General features: G+C 44.5%; 1 protein-coding gene across 1 annotated transcript in view; it reads right to left on the reverse strand.

Annotated features, from left to right (window-relative positions):
• Window positions 1-20,140: 20,140 nt before the first annotated feature.
• The window catches only part of LOC121552579 (exostosin-1-like), a 334,670-nt gene continuing 332,772 nt past the window's right edge, over window positions 20,141-22,038 (reverse strand). The window contains exons 11-12 of the mRNA XM_041865537.2: window positions 21,333-21,504; window positions 20,141-20,362 (exon numbers count right to left, since the gene is read on the reverse strand). Coding sequence (XP_041721471.2) covers window positions 20,177-20,362; window positions 21,333-21,504 — 358 coding nt within the window. The 3' untranslated portion in view covers window positions 20,141-20,176. The remainder of the gene's footprint in view (window positions 20,363-21,332; window positions 21,505-22,038) is intronic.

Consider the following 22,038-nt stretch of genomic DNA (forward strand, 5'->3'; position numbering starts at 1 on the left):
ATCAGAGGCAGCTGTCGCTCGTTGTCTCTGATTGGGGATCATACTTAGGCAGCCTATTGGAACTAGTGGGATGTGGGATCTTGTTCCGTGTAAGGTATGTGTTCTACCTTGGACTTCACGTTTCGTTTCTTGTTTTGTTGTGTGTTTAATAGTTTTAATAAACATGTACGTATATCACGCTGCGCCTTGGTCTGACCCGTCATTATACGAACGTGACAGTGGCTCAGGTGACTGGAGTCCTTGATGATCTTCTGGGCTTTCCTCAGACACCTGTAAAGCCATGAGTAGATGGCTAGAGGGTCACAGCTGCACTCTCGTTCCCCATCCTCCAACTTCACTTAATGCTATTATTGTATGACTCAAAGGCCAAGAGTGCATGTTCCTGTATGTATACTCAGAGTTCCAGGAAGTTATATCTGCTGGATTATGTGTTGTCATGTTTCTAGCCGTGACAGTTCAAAGAACTTGGTTCCATAAAGATGGGCATCTGATACGATTGTACTAGCTGAGTCACAGTTGCTACATGTCACAATAACAAACTTTAATCAATCCACGAATACAAAGACGGTTGTACAGTGAGGGAAAAAAGTATTTGATCCCCTGCTGATTTTGTATGTTTGCCCACTGACAAAGACATGATCAGTCTATACATTTAATGGTATGTTTATTTGAACAGTGAGAGACAGAATAAAATCCAGAAAGACGCATGTCAAAAATGTTATAAATTGATTTGCATTTTAATGATGGAAATAAGTATTTGACCCCCTCTCAATCAGAAAGATTTCTGGCTCCCAGGTGTCTTTTATACAGGTAACGAGCTGAGATTAGGAGCACACTCTTAAAGGGAGTGCTCCTAATCTCAGCTTGTTACCTGTATAAAAGACACCTGTCCACAGAAGCAATCAATCAATCAGATTCCAAACTCTCCACCATGGCCAAGACCAAAGAGCTCTCCAAGGATGTCAGGGACAAGATTGTAGACCTACACAAGGCTGGAATGGGCTACAAGACCATCGCCAAGCAGCTTGGTGAGAAGGTGACAACAGTTGGTGCGATTATTCGCAAATGGAAGAAACACAAAAGAACTGTCATTCTCCCTCGGCCTGGGGCTCCATGCAAGATCTCACCTCGTGGAGTTGCAATGATCATGAGAACGGTGAGGAATCAGCCCAGAACTACACGGGAGGATCTTGTCAATAATCTCAAGGCAGCTGGGACCATAGTCACCAAGAAAACAATTGGTAACACACTATGCCGTGAAGGACTGAAATCCTGCAGCGCCCGCAAGGTCCCCCTGCTCAAGAAAGCACATGTACAGGCCCGTCTGAAGTTTGCCAATCTGAATGATTCAGAGGAGAACTGGGTGAAAGTGTTGTGGTCAGATGAGACCAAAATGGAGCTCTTTGCCATCAACTCAACTGGCCGTGTTTGGAGGAGGAGGAATGCTGCCTATGACCCCAAGAACACCATCCCCACTGTCAAACATGGAGGTGGAAACATTATGCTTTGGGGGGTGTTTTTCTGCTAAGGGGACAGGACAACTTCACCGCATCAAAGGGACGATGGACGGGGCCATGTACCGTCAAATCTTGGGTGAGAACCTCCTTCCCTCAGCCAGGGCATTGAAAATGGGTCGTGGATGGGTATTCCAGCATGACAATGACCCAAAACACACGGCCAAGGCAACAAAGGAGTGGCTCAAGAAGAAGCACATTAAGGTCCTGGAGTGGTTGTTATTCTGTCTCTCACTGTTCAAATAAACCTACCATTAAAATTATAGACTGATCATGTCTTTGTCAGTGGGCAAACGTACAAAATCAGCAGGGGATCAAATACTTTTTTCCCTCACTGTAGGTGTTCATAAATGTTGAAGTTTGGAAATGTGTCATTTTAAATCTTTCCTAATCTGACCCAGAATGAAACTCAGACTCGCTCGACAGTGATTTCCTCAAAAGCAGCATGCAAACAAGATTGTGTCACTGCTTTCGGCCTTGTTGAACGCTGTAGCTTGGCGGTGTGATAGTTCCCAGATAATGGTGCTCCCGGGGGAGGGCAGAGCGACAGCCCAAACAGGTGTCAATGCTGCCTGTCAGCGCCCTCAGTTCAGAAGTGACAGTTTAAAAGTGTTGTGTCTGACAGTGTGTCCCTTCGCCAGGGCGTGTCTCCTCACTGTAGGGGAGAGAGGTAGAGAGGTGAAGAGGTAGAGCGGTAGAGAGGTAGAGCGGTAGAGAGGTAAAGAGGTAAAGAGGTAGATAGGTATAGAGGTAGAGGTAGAGGTAGAGAGGTAGAGGTAGAGGGGTAAAGAGGTAAAGAGGTAGAGGTAGAGAGGTGTAGAGGTAGAGGTACAGTGAGGGAAAAAAGTATTTGATCCCCTGCTGTTTTGTACGTTTGCCCACTGACAAAGAAATGATCAGTCTATCATTTTAATGGTAGGTTTATTTGAACAGTGAGAGACAGAATAACAACAAAAAAATCCAGAAAAAAAATGCATGTCAAAAATGTTATAAATTGATTTGCATTTTAATGAGGGAAATAAGTATTTGACCCCCTCTCAATCAGAAAGATTTCTGGCTCCCAGGTGTCTTTTATACAGGTATCGAGCTGAGATTAGGAGCACACTAAAGGGAGTGCTCCTAATCTCAGCTTGTTACCTGTATAAAAGACACCTGTCCACAGAAGCAATCAATCAGATTCCAAACTCTCCACCATGGCCAAGACCAAAGAGCTCTCCAAGGATGTCAGGGACAAGATTGTAGACCTACACAAGGCTGGAATGGGCTACAAGACCATCGCCAAGCAGCTTGGTGAGAAGGTGACAGTTGGTGCGATTATTCGCAAATGGAAGAAACACAAAAGAACAGTCAATCTCCCTCGGCCTGGGCTCCATGCAAGATTTCACCTCGTGGAGTTGCAATGATCATGAGAACGGTGAGGAATCAGCCCAGAACTATACGGGAGGATCTTGTCAATGATCTCAAGGCAGCTGGGACCATAGTCACCAAGAAAACAATTGGTAACACACTACGCCGTGAAGGACTGAAATCCTGCAGCACCCGCAAGGTCCCCCTGCTCAAGAAAGCACATATACAGTTTGCCAATGAACATCTGAATGATTCAGAGGAGAACTGGGTGAAAGTGTTGTGGTCAGATGAGACCAAAATGGAGCTCTTTGGCATCAACTCAACTCGCCGTGTTTGGAGGAGGAGGAATGCTGCCTATGACCCCAAGAACACCATCCCCACCGTCAAACATGTAGGTGGAAACATTATGCTTTGGGGGTGTTTTATGCTAAGGGAACAGGACAACTTCACCGCATCAAAGGGACAATGGACGGGGCATTGTACCGTCAAATCTTTGGTGAGAACCTCCTTCCCTCAGCCAAGGCATTGAAAATGGGTCGTGGATGGGTATTCCAGCATGACAATGACCCAAAACACATGGCCAAGGCAACAAAGGAGTGGCTCAAGAAGAAGCACATTAAGGTCCTGGAGTGGCCTAGCCAGTCTCCAGACCTTAATCCCATAGAAAATCTGTGGAGGTAGCTGAAGGTTCGAGTTGCCAAACGTCAGCCTCGAAACCTTAATGACTTGGAGAAGATCTGCAAAGAGGAGTGGAACAAAATCCCTCCTGAGATGTGTGCAATCCTGGTGGCCAACTACAAGAAACGTCTGACCTCTGTGATTGCCAACAAGGGTTTTGCCACCAAGTACTAAGTCATGTTTTGCAGAGGGGTCAAATACTTATTTCCCTCATTAAAATGCAAATCAATCTAACATTTTTGACATGCGTTATTCTGGATTTTGTTGTTGTTATTCTGTCTCTCACTGTTCATATAAACCTACCATTAAAATTATAGACTGATCATGTCTTTGTCAGTGGGCAAACGTACAAAATCAGCAGGGGATCAAATACTTTTTTCCCTCACTGTAGAGGAAGAGAGGTAGAGAGGGAGAGAGGGAGAGAGGTAGGGAGGTAGGGGTTGAGAGGGAGAGAGGTTGAGGGAGAGAGGTAGAGGTAGAGAGGGAGAGAGGTAGAGGGAGAGAGGTAGAGGGAGAGAGTTAGAGGGAGAAAGGGACAGAGGTAGAGAGGTAACGAGGTAGAGAGGTAAAGAGGTAAAGAGGTAGAGAGGTAACGAGGTAGAGGTAAAGAGGTAGAGAGGTAAAGAGGTAGAGAGGTAGAGGTAGAGAGGTAAAGAGGTAAAGAGGTAGAGAGGTAGCCTACAGGAGGTACAGGGGAATAAATACCCAAGTAGTAGAGGATGAGGGGATGGTATGAGTATGAGCTCTTGTTGTAGTGGTCCTCTGTAGCTCAGCTGGTAGAGCACGGCGCTTGTAACGCCAAGGTAGTGGGTTCGATCCCCGGGACCACACAAAAATGTATGCACGCATGACTGTAAGTCGCTTTGGATAAAAGCGTCTGCTAAATGGCATATTATTATTATTATTTTAATGAGTCTCTCTGTGAATCACTGGTGTTGTGTGATTACAATGTTAACAGGTGGCAGAGAGGTAGAGGGAGAGAGGGACAGAGGGACAGAGGTAGAGAGGTAACGAGGTAAAGAGGTAGAGGTAGAGAGGTAAAGAGGTAGAGAGGTAGAGCGGTAGAGAGGTAGAGCGGTAACGAGGTAGAGAAGTAAAGAGGTAGAGAGGTAGAGGTACAGAGGTAAAGAGGTAGAGAGGTAGAGGTAAAGAGGTAGAGAGGTAAAGAGGTAGAGAGGTAGAGAGGTAGAGCGGTAAAGAGGTAGAGAGGTAGAGAGGTAATGAGGTAGAGGAAGAGAAGTAAAGAGGTAGAGAGGTAAAGAGGTAGAGAGGTAGAGGTAAAGAGGTAGAGGTAGAGAGGTAAAGAGGTAGAGGTAGAGGTAGAGAGGTAAAGAGGTAAAGAGGTAGAGAGGTAGGGAGGTAAAGAGGTAGAGAGGTAGAGGTAGAGCGGTAACGAGGTAGAGAGGTAGAGGGGTAAAGAGGTAGAGAGGTAGAGGTAGAGCGGTAACGAGGTAGAGAGGTAAAGAGGTAGAGAGGTAGAGGTAGAGCGGTAACGAGGTAGAGAGGTAGAGAGGTAGCCTACAGGAGGTACAGGGGAAGAAATACCCAAGTAGTAGAGGATGAGGGGATGGTATGAGTATGAGCTCTTGTTGTTAATGAGTCTCTCTGTGAATCACTGGTGTTGTGTGATTACAATGTTAACAGGTGGCAGTAGTTCAGGCTCATTTCAAAGAGGGGTGTGTATCTTACTGCAGGGAATGGTACTATGTTTATTCTGCATGACTTCACTGACGTTGAAGGATGCCAGGTGAGAGGCGAGGATAAACAGCTAATTGTTGGGGAAGCTTGAGTCACATTGAGAGTCATCCCTCTGGCTGCAGTGATTTAGTGAGGAAATCTATACTCTTTAGGCCCGTTAGACTAGAGCTGGGCAATACGGACAAAAATCCATATCACAATAAATTGACAATTATAATGATAAATAGAACGATATGTTTATAACAATGTGCACCAGTTATTTGTTTATATTACCCTTAAAACTACTACTACTTTGAATGTTGTAGCCATCAATTGTCCCATTAACAATCACCGATATTAACAAACTTATTTCATTTCAAACTTCACATTTATCTAGTAGGGCCCTATAGGTTATTTATTGTAATAAAATATATCAGCAATATGTCCACGATAAGTGGTTGGTTTGGTCTGTGTGGATAATTTTCGATTTATCGTCCCAGCTCGCTCGACAGACATCTCAATATGAATACTGTATGTATTGTTCTACACAGGAAGAGCAGAATGAACACATTTGGTGCACACATGGTTCAGACATCTGCAGGCATGCAGTGAGCAGGTTGACTCATATCGTTAATGTCAGGGTGTGTTTATTAGGATTAATCACTTCATGCATCATTGCCATCAGGCTCTATGCTGGCATGGTCCAGTCCACAGAGCCTCCCTATTAAACACTAGGATTAAAGGCCTCGGAAGTTCAATACCTGCTGCTTAAACAGTCCACAGCATCAGATACATTCCCTATGTTTTTAACTTGTCTTGTTTGCATTGCAGGAGAAAGTAGCATGGGGCTAAATGTTTCACATCACTGATCCAGCTGCATAGGCAATGCAGGAACGTTGATTTACTGCCTGGTGGAGTAAATCAAGTAATTTCTCAAGGCCTCCCCAGTCTGGCTTGTCCAATAAAAAGATGCATTGTCCAAACAAGTCCACCAAAAAACAAATCCAGCTGGGGGAAGCAACTGAACAACTTTTCAGGAAGAAAATAGACTATGCTACACAGGAGGCAAGATGGCGGTGCACCCCTGGTATGAGAATATGCTCTGACTGAGGCATGAGATGAGGCATGCAAGTCCCTGGACTTTGTATTCGGAAGGAAAATACGACCTTTTTCCTTGTGATGTGTTTTCCTTTTAATCCAGGATAATCAAGCAGAAATCCATTGATAGATGGAATATTGCCATCCAATAAATCATCCACTTAATACACCTTGGGGTTTGTGTGTGAATAGCAACACTTCCCTCATAAGACAATGCTTTTTTTCATTTGAATGTTTAATACTTTCCCTCCGACCTGTATTTAATTACCCTACACTCTCAAGTTATTTACTTACATCTATGCAGTAACTAGAACCTTTTGCAAGCCAAGTGAATGAATCTGTTATTGATATTACAAGGAGACCAGTGTGTGTGTCTACACAGAGGGCTGTAGATCAGGTAAAATGGATACCTCCCAGTTCAGGTGTTTGTGAGTGTGACCCAACTCCCCACTGTTATGTTACAGCCCCACTATTGCATGATTGATGGCATTAAATTGCTTTTATCAGGATTTACAGGGCTCCCATACCACAGGGTTCCACCGCCACTCTTTTAATAAATCATCGCAACACCTCCCCATTCCACTGCAAGGCTGCGTCTGGATACTGAAGATTGATGACCTGACTGGCACCGTGTGCCAAAATCAACTGCACCCGACACACTGATGGACGAACATATGTACATTTTTTATTTGTAATGGAAAATGTCAATCTTGGTGGCTGGGGCCAGGAAACAGTTTTTCTCATTATTGGGAAATGCCACCTCATTTCCCATATACAAGCCCTTGATTAATTTCAAAAGGAGACAGACTTGGGATACGTCAAGACTGTCGATTTTGTTTTTGTCTCTCTGAGCGGTGAACAATTACGGTTTGTAAAAATGGTCTAGCGGAACTTTGGCCTTTCACTCTGGAGAGGCTTGGCCCCGTGTTGGCCCTGGCCAGTTAATTTAGTAAGGCTGTTGCTGCAGAAACAGAGACCGAGACAGCACCGTAATGTCTGGGCCTCTTTCAGGACTGAGAGAGGCGACGCGACAAGTGTTTTACATAGATAAATAATTAGAATTAGATACAACACCAGCTTGGCTGTCGAAAAGGGATAATCCAAACTAATTACTCTTAAATTGAATGTTGAGGCAAAACAAACTATCTCCAGTGGCTGGCTGAGCCACATACCTTTGGGCTTAATAGTATCAGATAGAATCTCCACACAAATTGCTCTGTGATGACAACCTGATTCTTTCAATTTGAATACTGATTAATTTCCTATTGCTTTCTCTCCTCAGCGGACGGCCGTAGTCAAGCCAGCGTGTCAGATATTCTATGTTCTGTTGCTAAAATGTCTAATAAACCTCAAGGCCTGGTGTTGAATATAAAGGATCAAAAAGGTGTTGCTAATGTTAAAGCTATTGTAGCTGGATGGTTGATGGGAATACATATCTCATCACCTGAACGAGGTTGAATGAGTTCAAATGTACCATTGTATGTACATGTCTGAAACATCAGTGCCCATTATTAAAATAATATGCCATTTAGCAGATGCTTTTATCCAAAGCGACTTACAGTCATGCGTGCATACATTTATGGGTGGTCCCGGGGATCGAACCCACTACCTTGGCGTTACAAGCGCCGTGCTCTACCAGCTGAGCTACAGAGGACCACACCAACCATGGTGGTGTCAAAGTGTTATTTCTACCCTAAAAGCAACACCCGTTAGCCAAAGACCAATGGATTTCAATTATCTTACCTCTTGGTTATTGGCAGAAATGTTATCCTCTGTATTAGTTTTAACACCATTATTGCATTTACTGAACCTATGTGGGCATATGGAAATTATGCTACATTTAGATAGGCAACATTACATATACTGTATATAGGAGACTGACCTTGGCCTAATAACTTTAGGTTACTCACTGTAATCCTGATTGACTGAATCATTTGTTCATTTCAGGGAGGACTGTCCCAGATTATCTAACCGTCTGATGACACTAGGTTTTACATGTACATTTTTGTCATTTAGCAGACCCTCTTATCCAGAGCGCATACATTTTCATATTTGTTCGTACTGGTCCCCTGTGGGAATCGAAACCACAACCCTGGCGTTGTAAGTGCCATGCTCTACCAACTGAGCCACACGGAAATCACGTAGACTCTGCCAGGGTAGAGTCTAGGAGCAAGCAACATAATACAGAGGGGAACAAAGAGAGAATTAATTTGGATCAAAAATTCAGGCTAAGAAATACAGAGGGGAACAAAGAGAGAATTAATTTGGATCTAAAATTCAGGCTAAGAAATCCAGGTGTTTTGTGCTCACAGAACAGAGCTCCGGGCAGCTGAGCGGAAATGGAAGAAAACTAGACTCCCTGCGGACCTGGCATCTTTTCACTCCCTCCTCTCTACATTTTTTTCATCTGGTTCTGCTGCTAAGGCCACTTTCTACCACTCTAAATTCCAAGCATCTGCCTCTAACCCTAGGAAGCTCTTTGCCACATTCTCCTCCCTGCTGAATCCTCCCCCCCCCCTCCTCCCTCTCTGTGGATGACTTTGTCAACCATTTTGAAAAGAAGGTTGACGACATCCGATCCTCGTTTGTTAAGTCAAATGACACTGCTGGTCCTGCTCACACTGCCCTACCCTACCCTATGCTTTGACTTCTTTCTCCCCTCTCTCTCCAGATAAAATCTTGCGACTTGTGACGGCAGGCCACCCAACAACCTGCCCGCTTGACCCTATCCCCTCCTCTCTTCTCCAGACCATCTCCGGTGACCTTCTCCCTTACCTCACCTCGCTGATCAACTCATCCTTGACCGCTGGCTATGTCCCTTCCGTCTTCAAGAGAGCGAGAGTTGCACCCCTTCTCAAAAAACCAACACTCGATCCCTCTGATGTCAACAACTACAGACCAGTATCCCTTCATTCTTTTCTCTCCAAAACTATTGAGCGTGCCGTCTTTAGCCAACTCTCTTGCTATCTCTCTCAGAATGACCTTCTTGATCCAAACCAGTCAGGTTTCAAGACTGGTCATTCAACTGAGACTGCTCTTCTCTGTGTCACGGAGGCTCTCCGCACTGCTAAAGCTAACTCTCTCTCCTCTGCTCTTGTCCTTCTAGACCTGTCTGCTGCCTTTGATACTGTGAACCATCAGATCCTCCTCTCCACCCTCTCCGAGCTGGGCATCTCCGGCGCGGCTCACTCTTGGATTGCGTCCTACCTGACCGGTCGCTCCTACCAAGTGGTGTGGCGAGAAGCTGTCTCCGCACCACGTGCTCTCACCACTGGTGTCCCCCAGGGCTCAGTTCTAGGCCCTCTCCTATTCTCCCTATACACCAAGTCACTTGGCTCTGTCATATCCTCACATGGCCTCTCCTATCATTGCTACGCTGACGACACCTCAAGCTGAACCTTGGCAAGACGGAGCTGCTCTTCCTCCCGGGGAAGGACTGCCTGTTCCATGATCTCGCCATCACGGTTGACAACTCCGTTGTGTCCTCCTCCCAGAGTGCGAAGAGCCTTGGCGTGACCCTGGACAACACCCTGTCGTTCTCCGCTAACATCAAGGCGGTGACCCGATCCTGTAGGTTCATGCTCTACAACATTCGGAGAGTACGACCCTGCCTTACACAGGAAGCGGCACAGGTCCTAATCCAGGCACTTGTCATCTCCCGTCTGGATTACTGCAACTCGCTGTTGGCTGGGCTCCCTGCCTGTGCCATTAAACCCCTACAACTCATCCAGAATGCCGCAGCCCGTCTGGTGTTCAACCTTCCCAAGTTCTCTCACGTCACCCCGCTCCTCCGCACACTCCACTGGCTTCCAGTTGAAGCTCGCATCTGCTACAAGACCATGGTGCTTGCCTACGGAGCTGTGAGGGGAACGGCACCTCCATACCTTCAGGCTCTGATCAGTCCCTACACCCAAACGAGGGCATTCCGTTCATCCACCTCTGGCCTGCTGGCTCCCCTACCTCTGCGGAAGCATAGTTCCCGCTCAGCCCAGTCAAAACTGTTCGCTGCTCTGGCACCCCAATGGTGGAACAAGCTCCCTCACGACGCCAGGACAGCGGAGTCACTCACCACCTTCCGGAGACATTTGAAACCCCACCTCTTTAAGGAATACCTGGGATAGGATAAAGTAATCCTTCTACCCCCCTTACCCCAACCCAAACCCCAACCCCCCAACAAAAAAAATATATATATATATATATATATATATATATATATATAAAAAATAATATACAAAATAATAAAAATGAACAAAACAGAAAAATTTAAAAAATAATAAACAAAAAAAGAATTGTGAAGTGGTGATCACACTGGCTATAAGGTGAATGCACCTATTTGTAAGTCGCTCTGGATAAGAGCGTCTGCTAAATGACGTAAATATATGCAGTGTTTGACTGGAAATGGAACCATCCCTGGACGACAGAACCCCTTCATAATGTCCTGTGAGAGAGCAACATGGAACAATGACTCATCAAAATAGGTGAATGCCCATGTGATTCAGTGGGAAAATTTAGGGTATACATAATTTGCGGAGACTGAATCAACCTAACCAGATACATGGATAAGGTCAGTCAGTGGTTTGGGATTTTCGGTCCCTAAAGCATTATACTACTCCTAGTTTGAAAAGTGAATAGGAGTTTGGTATAAAACAGAGTTATACATCAAGAAAAATACTGCTAGACTCACAAAAATCTATATTCCTTGAAACCCACGCTAACATCTTGATTTAAGATATAAAATGCATACCTCGTCCTGAACGTGAAATGCAACAGAGTCCTGCTATAGTCAATAAATAAATGAACACAGTATGCAGTTTAAATTCTCCTTCCTCATTCATCATGTAAATGGTGCTTGTCTCCAGAGCAATTATCACACCCATTTTCATCTCACTTTAGTTTGAGTCCAGTCACATGCCCTCTCTGATGTTATTGGACTGGATGATGTTCGCTAAGAGATAGATGACTGAGGAACATGATGCCAGAGCTGTAGAGCACATAGAACAGGCTGAAACAGAATGGTAGGAACATCAGAACATCAAAGCCGGATATGAACCCAGTTGGAATCTTCAAGACGTGATGAACTTCTAATTCCACGGCCTCCATCTCTCATCACTCATTTAGATTACAGGACGGCCCTCCTGTTTCATTTGCCCTCTTTGAGGTCCAGAGAGCTCTTCTTTTGATCTTTCTCCTGGTAAATTGTATTACACTCTCTCTCTCTTAAGTGGGGGTAAACACAGGAGAGCTAATTATAGGACCACTCGGAGGACATCGGACAATGCAGAGCAGAAAATGTCAGAGTGCATCTCATGCACGCGTCTCTAACACAAGGCACAGGACCGGCGGCAGCCAGCTAGGGCCCCTGCAGGGAGGCAGGAAACGCATGAAACATGTTAGATCTACAGATGCGGAAAATTGGCAAGATAGTCTGGGGTGAGAGATGGGAGCAGATATTTTGCTGGAATTTAGCGATGTGTAAAAGAAAAAACCCAGCCGGGGTCCCTGGAGTGAGTGTGCTGGAATATTCTCCACCACTTCCACTTCCATTTTAGCAGAGCGATAAAACTATGCACTCAGTGTCTGTGACTCAATTCCACTTCATAGGTTCAGGTAGAGCAACAGAAGTTCCTCATCCCACAGCATGAAAGGCAGACATGCTAATGCTGGAATGGCTGTCTTTTCCTATTACCTTTGGAGTAAATCACTGTACACCCTATCACTCTCTGGTATTTATTTTTCATGGTGTGAAGCCATTACTTGTCTATTTTAGATGTAATTAATAGTTTTGATATTGGAATGCTTTTGATGTCTTTGACAGTTGTCTACATTGCTTTTTAAGCCTTGAGATATTTCAAACAAAACATCCAGCTATAGTTTGTTTGTTGTACCCATCTTGTTGAGACTGAACCCTCAATATGTAAGGGATAATCAACGAGCGGATATGCGTTGTATGGAAAATAATGAACGACGTGGAAGGTGTGTTCCACGACTTACCTTCCACAGAGTTGCATTATTTTCCAGAGAACTTATAGAGCCCCGAATTGATTATTCCTTTCATACCATGGCTATAATATAACACGTTTGCCGCTAGAAATGTGTTCATTTGCCAGGTAGAAATGTGTTCAACATCCACTGAAGTAGCTTGCCAGTTTACTAGATACACTATATATACAAAAGTATGTGGACACCCCTTCAAATTAGTGGATTTGTCTTTTTCAGCAACACCTGTTGCTGACAGGTGTATAAAATCGAGCACACTGCCATGCAATCTCCATAGACAAACATTGGCAGTGGAATGGCCTTACTGAAGAGCTCAGTGACTTTCAACGTGGCACTGTCATAGGATGCCACCTTTCCAACAAGTCTGTTCGTCAAATTTCTGCCCCGGTCAACTGTAAGTGCTGTTATTGTGAAGTGGAAACGTCTAGGAGCAACAAAGGCTCAGCCGAGAAGTGGTAGGCCACACAAGCTCACAGAACGGGAACGCCAAGTGCTGAAGCGCGTACCACGTAATAATAAACTGTCCTCGGTTGCAACATCACTGCCGAGTTCTAAACTGCTTCTGGAAGCAACGTCAGCACAAGAACTGTTCGTCGAGAGCTTCCTGAAATGGGTTTCCATGGCCGAGCAGCCGCACACAAGCCTAAGATCACCATGCGCAATGCCAAGCATCAGCTGGAGCAGTGGAAACTCGTTCCCTAGTGTGATGAATCACGCTTCACCATCTGGCAGTTCGACGGACAAATCTGGGTTTGGCGGATGCCAGGAGAACGCTACCTGCCCCAATGCATAGTGCCAACTGTACAATTTGGGGGAGGAATAATGGTCTGGGGCTCTTTTCTGTGCTTCCAACTTTGTGGCAACAGTTTGGGGAAGGCCCTTTCCTGTTTCAGCATGACAATGCCCTCGTGCACAATGCGAGGTCCACACAGAAATGGTTTGTCGAGATCGGTGTAGAAGAACTTGACTGGCCTGCACAAAGCCCTAACCTCAACCCCATCGAACACCTTTGGGATAAATTGGAACGCCGACTGCGAGCCAGGCCTAATCGCCCAACATCAGTGCCCGACCTCACTAATGCTCTTGTGGCTGAATGGAAGCAAGTCCCCACAGCAATGTTCCAACATCTAGTCGAAATCCTTCCCAGAAGAGTGGAGGCTGTTATAGCAGCAAAGAGGGGACCAACTCCATATTAATACCCATGATTTTGGAATGAGATGAGCAGGTGTCCACATACTTCTGGTCATGCAGTGTAGATACAGTAGTTGCCTCGGTAACCAAACAAACAGACTTGCTTGTTTAGCTAACCAAACCATCAGTCCTAGCTTGCTATTTTATGAAAATCTAATTCAACGACGGCAATGTTTTCAATTAGACTTTTTCTTTCAAAAGCAGCTAAAACATAGAACATGTAAGAATGAACTATAATCATTGAATTCTACCCTTCAAGTCAATCAGAAATGAGTATTCAACAATGCCATGGTATAATATACTTTATAAACTGGATGATTCGAGCCCTAAATGCTGATTTCCTGACAGCCTTGGTATACAGTATCAGACCGTATATCACAGGTATGACAATTACGTTGGTAACCAGTTTATAATAGCAATAAGGCACCTCGGGGGGTTTGTGGTATATGGCCAATATACCACGGCTAAGAGCTGTATCCAGGCACTCCACTTTGCATTGTGCATAAGAACAGCCCTTAACTGTGGTATATTGGCCATATACCACACCCACTCGGGCCTTATTGCTTAATTAATCACATACAATACTTTCCATAAGCATCGGGATAGAGAAATCAGTTTGTTTACAGGAGGATACAGTTGAATATGAAAACAAAATTATAGAATTATAGCTTCATGGTATTGTATTGAGACTCAGGTTAAAGAAAACATGAGGCCAGATTCAACCTTATTTACAAGTTTCCAGGATTTATATATTTTTGACAATTTAGTACTGTAGTATAAATCTTATAGTTAAAGGCTGATTTTCACAGAAACTTGTGAGCCACAGCAGGCAGATTTGATTGTTTCCCAGGGAACTGCTAGCCAGTAGAGGGCTTTATTAAGTGATTAAGGGACCTGGAGACGGCAAATGGCAACTTCTCTCTGGAGAAGTAATTCTCTCCTATGAATCACCATTTTGGCATGTCAGACCTTGGCTACACCCTGTTTACTCATATCAAGCCACAACAGAATATAAGGTGCATCGGAGGCGGTCATCCACATACTGTATCGACAGGAAGAATAGCTGACAAAACACTGCACCCTGGACAGAAATATCAGAGGAATAGACCTAAGACACAGCATAGCCTGTCAGAGCCTGGCCTATCGCCACATCAGCACTCTCTCGCTCTCTCGCTGTCATAATACGCTCCTGGTAAAGTAATTACGTGTAGGATCTCTCACAGAGGCATCTCTGTGATATGTACTATCAAATCCACAAAGTGATGATGCTGACCACCCACTGGTGAGGAAAATGCGCTTTGAGGTAATAGAAATTTCAGCCTCAGTCGCAATCAACCTGAGGCAATAGGCTTCGGTGGATGGTGGTGTTTCTTTGGGCTATGGACGGAGTCGGTCTGCTGCAGCCTGTGAGCCTCCCACAGGGCTATACCAGAGAGTGGAATTAGGCTGGTGGCCTCCCCATCCCTGATGTCCATTACAGAACAGCCATCCTTGCAGTCCCCAATCTGACAAATGTAAAGAGACGGGCCATGATGAGCAATATTGTGGGACTCTAATAAAAAGAAACCGAGGTCTAATGGCTTTTATAACACAATTACAGCAGAGGAGGATATCCCATCTCCCCCTGCTACAGAATCAGCTCCAAACTTACCATAATTAATATCTGGGGAGATGGAAGAAGTATTTTGTGTCCTACTTGCAATTATAACTCAATTTGGCCCGTGTGGATAACCATGGTCTTTCCCCCAATTTCACAGGACTTTGGTGAGCCCCTCTCATAGTCTCCAGTGAGGGCCTGAAAACAATCAATTTGACTCCATGGCCATGAAAACTGTTTACGTTTCACAAAACAGTTTTATGAAAATGGAATTATTATAATCTCAGCCGTTTTTCAAATATAATTTATGCAGTTTGCAGTGGTGATGCACAAACAGAGCACCATTTCAATCAGGATGAATATTGACAGTTTCAGAAATTATAATCAACATGCAAGGAAAGATGGACAGTTTGGAAGGTTGAGGCTAGACAAACAGCCAGCCTATTGACAGATTGGTAGAACAATTGATAGACAGATAGATGGATTTATCACCAGCATTCTCTCCTTTCCCTAGTGTAGCTGTAATAGATGGCCAGAGTCATGACTGTGACCTGTGTCTGACACCAGTGCTGCAGGAACACACAGACTCTCAGACTGTACTCAATAACGATGCCACTCACCCCTATCTCCATGGCCTCTCTCACCTCCTGGACTGTCTATTGATTTGTGTGTTTGTGTGTAAAACTGAGAGAAAAAGAGGAGATATATATATATACAGTGAGGGAAAAAAGTATTTGATCCCCTGCTGATTTTGTACTTTTTCCCACTGACAAAGAAATGATCAGTCTATAATTTTAATGGTAGGTTTATTCGAACAGTGAGACAGAATAACTACAAAAAAATCCAGAAAAACGCCTTGCGGGCGCTGCAGGATTTCAGTCCTTCACGGCGTAGTGTGTTACCAATTGTTTTCTTGGTGACTATGGTCCCAGCTGCCTTGAGATCATTGACAAGATCCTCCCGTGTAGTTCTGGGCTGATTCCTCACCGTTCTCATGATCATTGCAACTCCATGAGGTGAGATCTTGCATGGAGCCCCAGGCCGAGGGAGATTGACTGTTCTTTTGTGTTTCTTCCATTTGCGAATAATCGCACCAACTGTTGTCACCTTCTCACCAAGCTGCTTGGCGATGGTCTTGTAGCCCATTCCAGCCTTGTGTAGGTCTACAATCTTGTCCCTGACATCCTTGGAGAGCTCTTTGGTCTTGGCCATGGTGGAGAGTTTGGAATCTGATTGATTGATTGCTTCTGTAGACAGGTGTCTTTTATACAGGTAACAAACTGAGATTAGGAGCACTCCCTTTAAGAGTGTGCTCCTAATCTCACCCCGTTACCTGTATAAAAGACACCTGGGAGCCAGAAATCTTTCTGATTGAGAGGGGGTCAAATACTTATTTCCCTCATTAAAATGCAAATCAATTTATAATATTTTTGACATGCGTTTTTCTGGATTTTTTTGTTGTTATTCTGTCTCTCACTGTTCAAATAAACCTACCATTAAAATTAGCCTGATCATTTCTTTGTCAGTGGGCAAACGTACAAAATCAGCAGGGGAGAGAGAGAGAGAGAGAGAGAGAGAGAAAAAGAGAGTTAATGAGAAAAAGAAAGAAGAATAGAAAGACTGAGGAATACGGAAAGAAAATGAGACAGACAGTCACAGAGAGACAGCGAGAGAAAGACACTTCCTGTTATTTTCAGTTTATGCCAATTCAGTGTTTACTTGACTCTGTGGCTGAGCCCCAGTGACACAGGCACAGACATATAACAACAGCAGTGGAGGCTGCTGAGGGGAGGACGGCTAATAATAAACGGCTGAAATGGAGTCAATGGAATGGTATTAAACATTATTATGAGCCATCCTCCCCTCAGCAGCCTCCACTGAACAGCTATGATGATGTGGTCCTCTGTAGCTCAATTGGTAGAGCATGGCGCTTGTAACGCCAGGGTAGTGGATTCGATCCCCGGGACCACCCATACCTAAAAATGTATGCACGTATGACTGTAAGTCGCTTTGGATAAAAGCGTCTGCTAAATGGCATATTATATTATAAAAATGATACAACACTTTCTGGAGAAATGCTTCACGGCTCAGCCATCCTCAATGGGAGCTTGTACCATCACAGAGAGAAAAGCTTTTGTTTCACACAAGTCTCCAGTCACACACCTTGATAAAACCCCATCTGTGACAGTAATGGGGCACTGGAGAGGGTTTCTCAGTGCCCATAAAGTGTGCCGAACACCTATGTGCCGACACACATCTAGGGCTCAGACTGCCCGTTATGAGGCGGGGCGAACGTCAGCTGCTGTCTGCTTTTACTCTCATTTGATGTGCAGAGATTTGGGACTTCATTTTTGATGTCTGGGTGCTCCGGTGTGGCATGTGCTGAGCAGATATGTCACAGAGGGCTTTGCTGCCATGCCGCCCTGAGATGGGCTGTCTTGATGTCTACAGTTATTGGCTTTTTCCTCCCCTTCTGACAACTCCTCAGCTCCAAGCCTGGTGGTATTTGAAGCTCCCTGACCCCACATCCAGCCAGGCTGGAGATAACAGCTGTACATCAACTTTGGGGAGACCAGTGAAGGGTAGCTATGCCTCTGAAGATAGCAGACACCTGACAGGAAATGTCACGCTACTTTTACTCAACAAAGTAACAAACACATTTTATACATGGTGTTTCACTGGCAAATAGTGCTAAAACAATAATATATGCACACCTTCAACTATTTCAATATAAAGGCACTAGAAAGTAAATCAATAGCACTTGAGTGTGTATGACACCAGTAAGCCTGCACTAACACTTGAATTAGAAATACGCAGTCACATTTGTATTCATTGTGTATCATCTGCTTTGCAGGGCAGACAAGTTCAGCGATATCGAATAAGAGCATGGAGTTGTAAATGTGCCTCTAATGCTATTCTTGTATGTCGTGACACATACTAAACCACCTCAACTGGAACAGTAATAAATGGGAAATGGGAATCTAATAAACACTGTGGGAAAGCAGGCTGCATGATAGTTGAACCTGCTAAATGTGTCCCCTGAACACAGACATTACCCCTGCTCTTCCTCTGAAAACAAATAAAGGCTGGCTCTCCGTTTGGATCAATGTGGATCAATGGCAGACTCATTCTGTGTGCTCATTCCTATTTCCCAAGGCAGTACGGGCCAAATGACTTGGAGTATGCATCAGCCTCCCTCCTATACCTCTTCTTCTCTCCTCTCGCTCCACAACTCTCCGGTGTTACCTCTGAACAGAGCAGATGAAGAGAGGAGATGCTTTAAAAAAGACAAGCTAATGTTCTTTCCCTCCCTTCTGGCGGTGATATAAATCAACAAATCTATTCATTAATATTCAGAATGGCCTCCACGCGGTGTAAAATAGCCTTGACTGTGTTCCATTTGAGAAAGAGGCCCTCTTTAGAGGCAGGTCCCTCAGATGCTGTATTGAATGAGTTCTGGGGGAGCAGTGTCATTATCATGCATCATTGTGAGAAGTGAGAGGGCAAGCGAGATATCCCTTCGGTGAAACTGAAACAAAAACATTCTTGCCTGCCTGCCATTAGGCTCCTCATTAAATCATTGGTTGTTTGTGCTGGGAAGTGAACATGGTGTCTAGACCACACGGTGTCAAGTGTGACATTTCATTTATGAAAATACATCACACACATAGAGATATTGGCTCCTTAGCATACCTGATACCCATTCACCCTAAGAAAGAAATTAGTAGTTGCAAAGGTAAGCTCATGTTCATGAATAACATTGACCCATGTACAGCGTAGCATTTACAAACATTCTATTAATCCAATAAAAGGCATTGAGACTTTGACCATTCCCGAGGTGTCTGATGCTCAGAGTTATTATAGTAGAATGGTAATGAAGTAAACATGATTATTGGTAGGGAGAGGGAGACGGGGGATGTACAGGGAGTGCCATGCAGAGGCTGGTCTCCTCCTCTCAGAACCAGCTGAACAGTGGAGCGTAGATTGGGTTGGCTCTCTGGAGGGACATGAAAGATGCTTCAGACCTTGAATAGAAATCAAATATGCCTGTCTGTAGCATCGCCACGCCTACCCCCATGAGTACACAGTACCAACACCTACTTAGTAAATCCATCAGTGGATGCAGAAACCCACATCTTGTTTATAGCCAGGCAGGGTCACAGTGAGAGGCATGTCTCCAGCATTTAGACAGACAGCCTGGAGGAGACATACAAGCAGCCAGCAAACAGATGGAGAGAATCAGGAGGGTGTCCTGAGGTGGTCTTTGATGGGAAAAGTTGTTTGCTCAGGTTTTGCATGTTTCACCAAGACAAAATAATATGGTAGTTAGTTATTCCCTCTAACCACATTGTCTACCACCATCATCCCTGAAACAGAGAGAATTAAAACAATAGGCGGTATAGATTTCAGCATCTTTTATCAGAGTAGTTTTTTTGGCAATTTAAATCTCATAGGAGAATGAATCAACCAAAAATAAAACAATTCCAAATTGAAAATCCAATAAGCCCCAGAAATTAATAATGGAAAGCAACAGATACAATGTTAGAGATAAAAACTTTATAGATCTCTTATAGGAAAGACAATGCACTGAGTTAATTTCTGTATAAGACACACTGCCACAGAAAAAATCTGAAACCAAACTGGAGTACACATTGCAGGCATTTGTGACCTCACTTCCCGTTCTGCTCTGGCAGAGGAAGGAAGTGACAACGACAATCAGTCTTGTGTTGAAGCGTGAGAAAAGTCGCAATATTCCTCTTTTGACAACAATGACGACAACATCGACACAGTCCAACTCACTGACATGGAGAGAGCTGAACCAACCAGAGTTCTGAATCATCTTCAATAGCCAAGACCATCAACTCTGGAGAACGGTCCTGGTGTTGCATATTTCATAATAAATTACTCTGTAGAGATTTCACTGTATTGTTCGGACAATCTGACTGACTGAACAGGCTGGTTACAAAAAGGCAGTTCTTTTCACCTGCATCTAGGAGGGAGATTTGGCCCAAACCCACACCACTCAAGTCTCTTGTGTATGTGTGTGTGTGTGTGTGTGTGTGTGTGTGGGCTGGGTTCACAGCCTCTCAATGTCCCTGTACTTCTTCCTCAGGATGGAGACCTGGTCCTTGAACAGCACAGGGTCCAGTCTCATCTGGGAGTGCAGCAGAGGCATGTACCCAAACCAGCCGCTGAATGAGTTCATACAGGTCTGTCTCTGGGAAAAGTGGTCTGGGTCGGCCCACCGGGACGTCTTAGAACCCTGTGGACAGACAGAGGAGATATGTCAGTTTAGCACACCAATCACAAAACTCACTGACTCTGCTTCAGTGTAAAAGCAGAAACATATATTGTGAGGAGGATGGTACATTAGAGCTGTGTTGCCTGAAGCAAACAATTTCCCCTTCAAAGATCGCCTAGAAATACACAAATAGGTTGCTGCAAGGAATTTATCCCAGGGCATTAAGAAAACAGCTCATATCTACTGTATACATACACACAAATCAAACTACATCTAAGAAAGGTTTTATTTTGCTGCCTTTTAACTCCCATTCAACTGATAAAGTGTTGGCCAAAATCTCCATTACAATCTCCAACAAACTTCCTTTTGTTTACAACAAACTTCCCCCCTTTCCTGTGTGATCTTGTGCAGGGCAACACATCTTACAGCACTGACTGCAGTGGAAAAATTGTCCTGGAAAGGGAAAGGGCCTGAAGATACTAGGTGTCGAAAGAGATGCGAGTAAATACACCACTGGTACGCTGCTGTCTACACAATTAAGACAATCATATGGCCGATAGTGCAGAGTCATCGTGCTGCCTGAAGCTGGGCCATCAATCAGACCTGACATGGGCCGGCCCCGGCCCAGCCCGCACACACACACCGAACGGGGATTCACAGAGGGAGACTGTCAGCATGCTGCAACCTCCTCCTCCACCTCTCACTAGATGCTCCTAATTGAACCGGTCTGCAATCCTGCAGTCCCCCCCCTCTCATGGCTGCTCCTCTGGCTGCAATTTTAGGCCCACTTCAGACACCTTGAGATTGGGCCCTGTCCCATGCACTGGATACCTGATATCAGCTTGTGGCTTCTATTGAAAGTTGGCTGTTGGTGAGTGATATATCCTGGGTAAACACATGGTTTCACAGACGGCATCTTCAATGAGCTATGATTTTCAGGACAAACACACGCACCACACACACATACAGTTACCAAAGAAACCTACTGTACCTGCTGCATCATGGTTTCCTTGTACTGCTTCTTCTGGGTGACTTTGATTGGTGGGAGCTTAGTGACAGCGGAAACCAGGAAGTTCATGAGGATGTCCTCACAGTTGGCCATCTGGTCCACCATGGTGAGAAGGTTGGTTGGCAAGTAGTGAGTGTACAGGTAGTGATAATACCTAGAAACACAGAGGAAGAGAGATGGAACCATGAATTTAAAAAATGTCATGACGGGCCTTACGGAAACAGAAAATGTGTTGGTCAACTTTCCAAATGTCGACTAAATGAAATAATTTAGACAAAGTGGGATCTTTTTGTGTCTGTGAAATAAACGATGCTTGAAATGTCGGTGGAAACGCTTTTATGCGCAAGTATTGATATAATATCATATCGAAGTAAACTTGGAGTCATGCGATAATATGTTGAGTGGTCCTCCCACTACGACTCGTCGGGAAAGCATGCAGTTTATTAGGCTACAGATTAAATAGGTTAATAAGGTGATGAGCTTGATGGTCCTTTCAATAAATATCGAGGGTCTTATTCTGGTGACATGATCATCGATGCTTGGCTGCCGTTTGACAAAGAAAAATAATCTTGCTCTTTTGTCCATAATAATCTCATCATGTAGGCTATACCCGCACTGTATCTGCCAGCTGTTGGCTAAAGCACATGTGCCAATACCAGAGTGGGCATACTCGCTATATAACGCAAAT

The sequence above is a fragment of the Coregonus clupeaformis genome, chromosome 36, assembly GCF_020615455.1.
Source record: "Coregonus clupeaformis isolate EN_2021a chromosome 36, ASM2061545v1, whole genome shotgun sequence".
Taxonomy (NCBI): domain Eukaryota; kingdom Metazoa; phylum Chordata; class Actinopteri; order Salmoniformes; family Salmonidae; genus Coregonus; species Coregonus clupeaformis.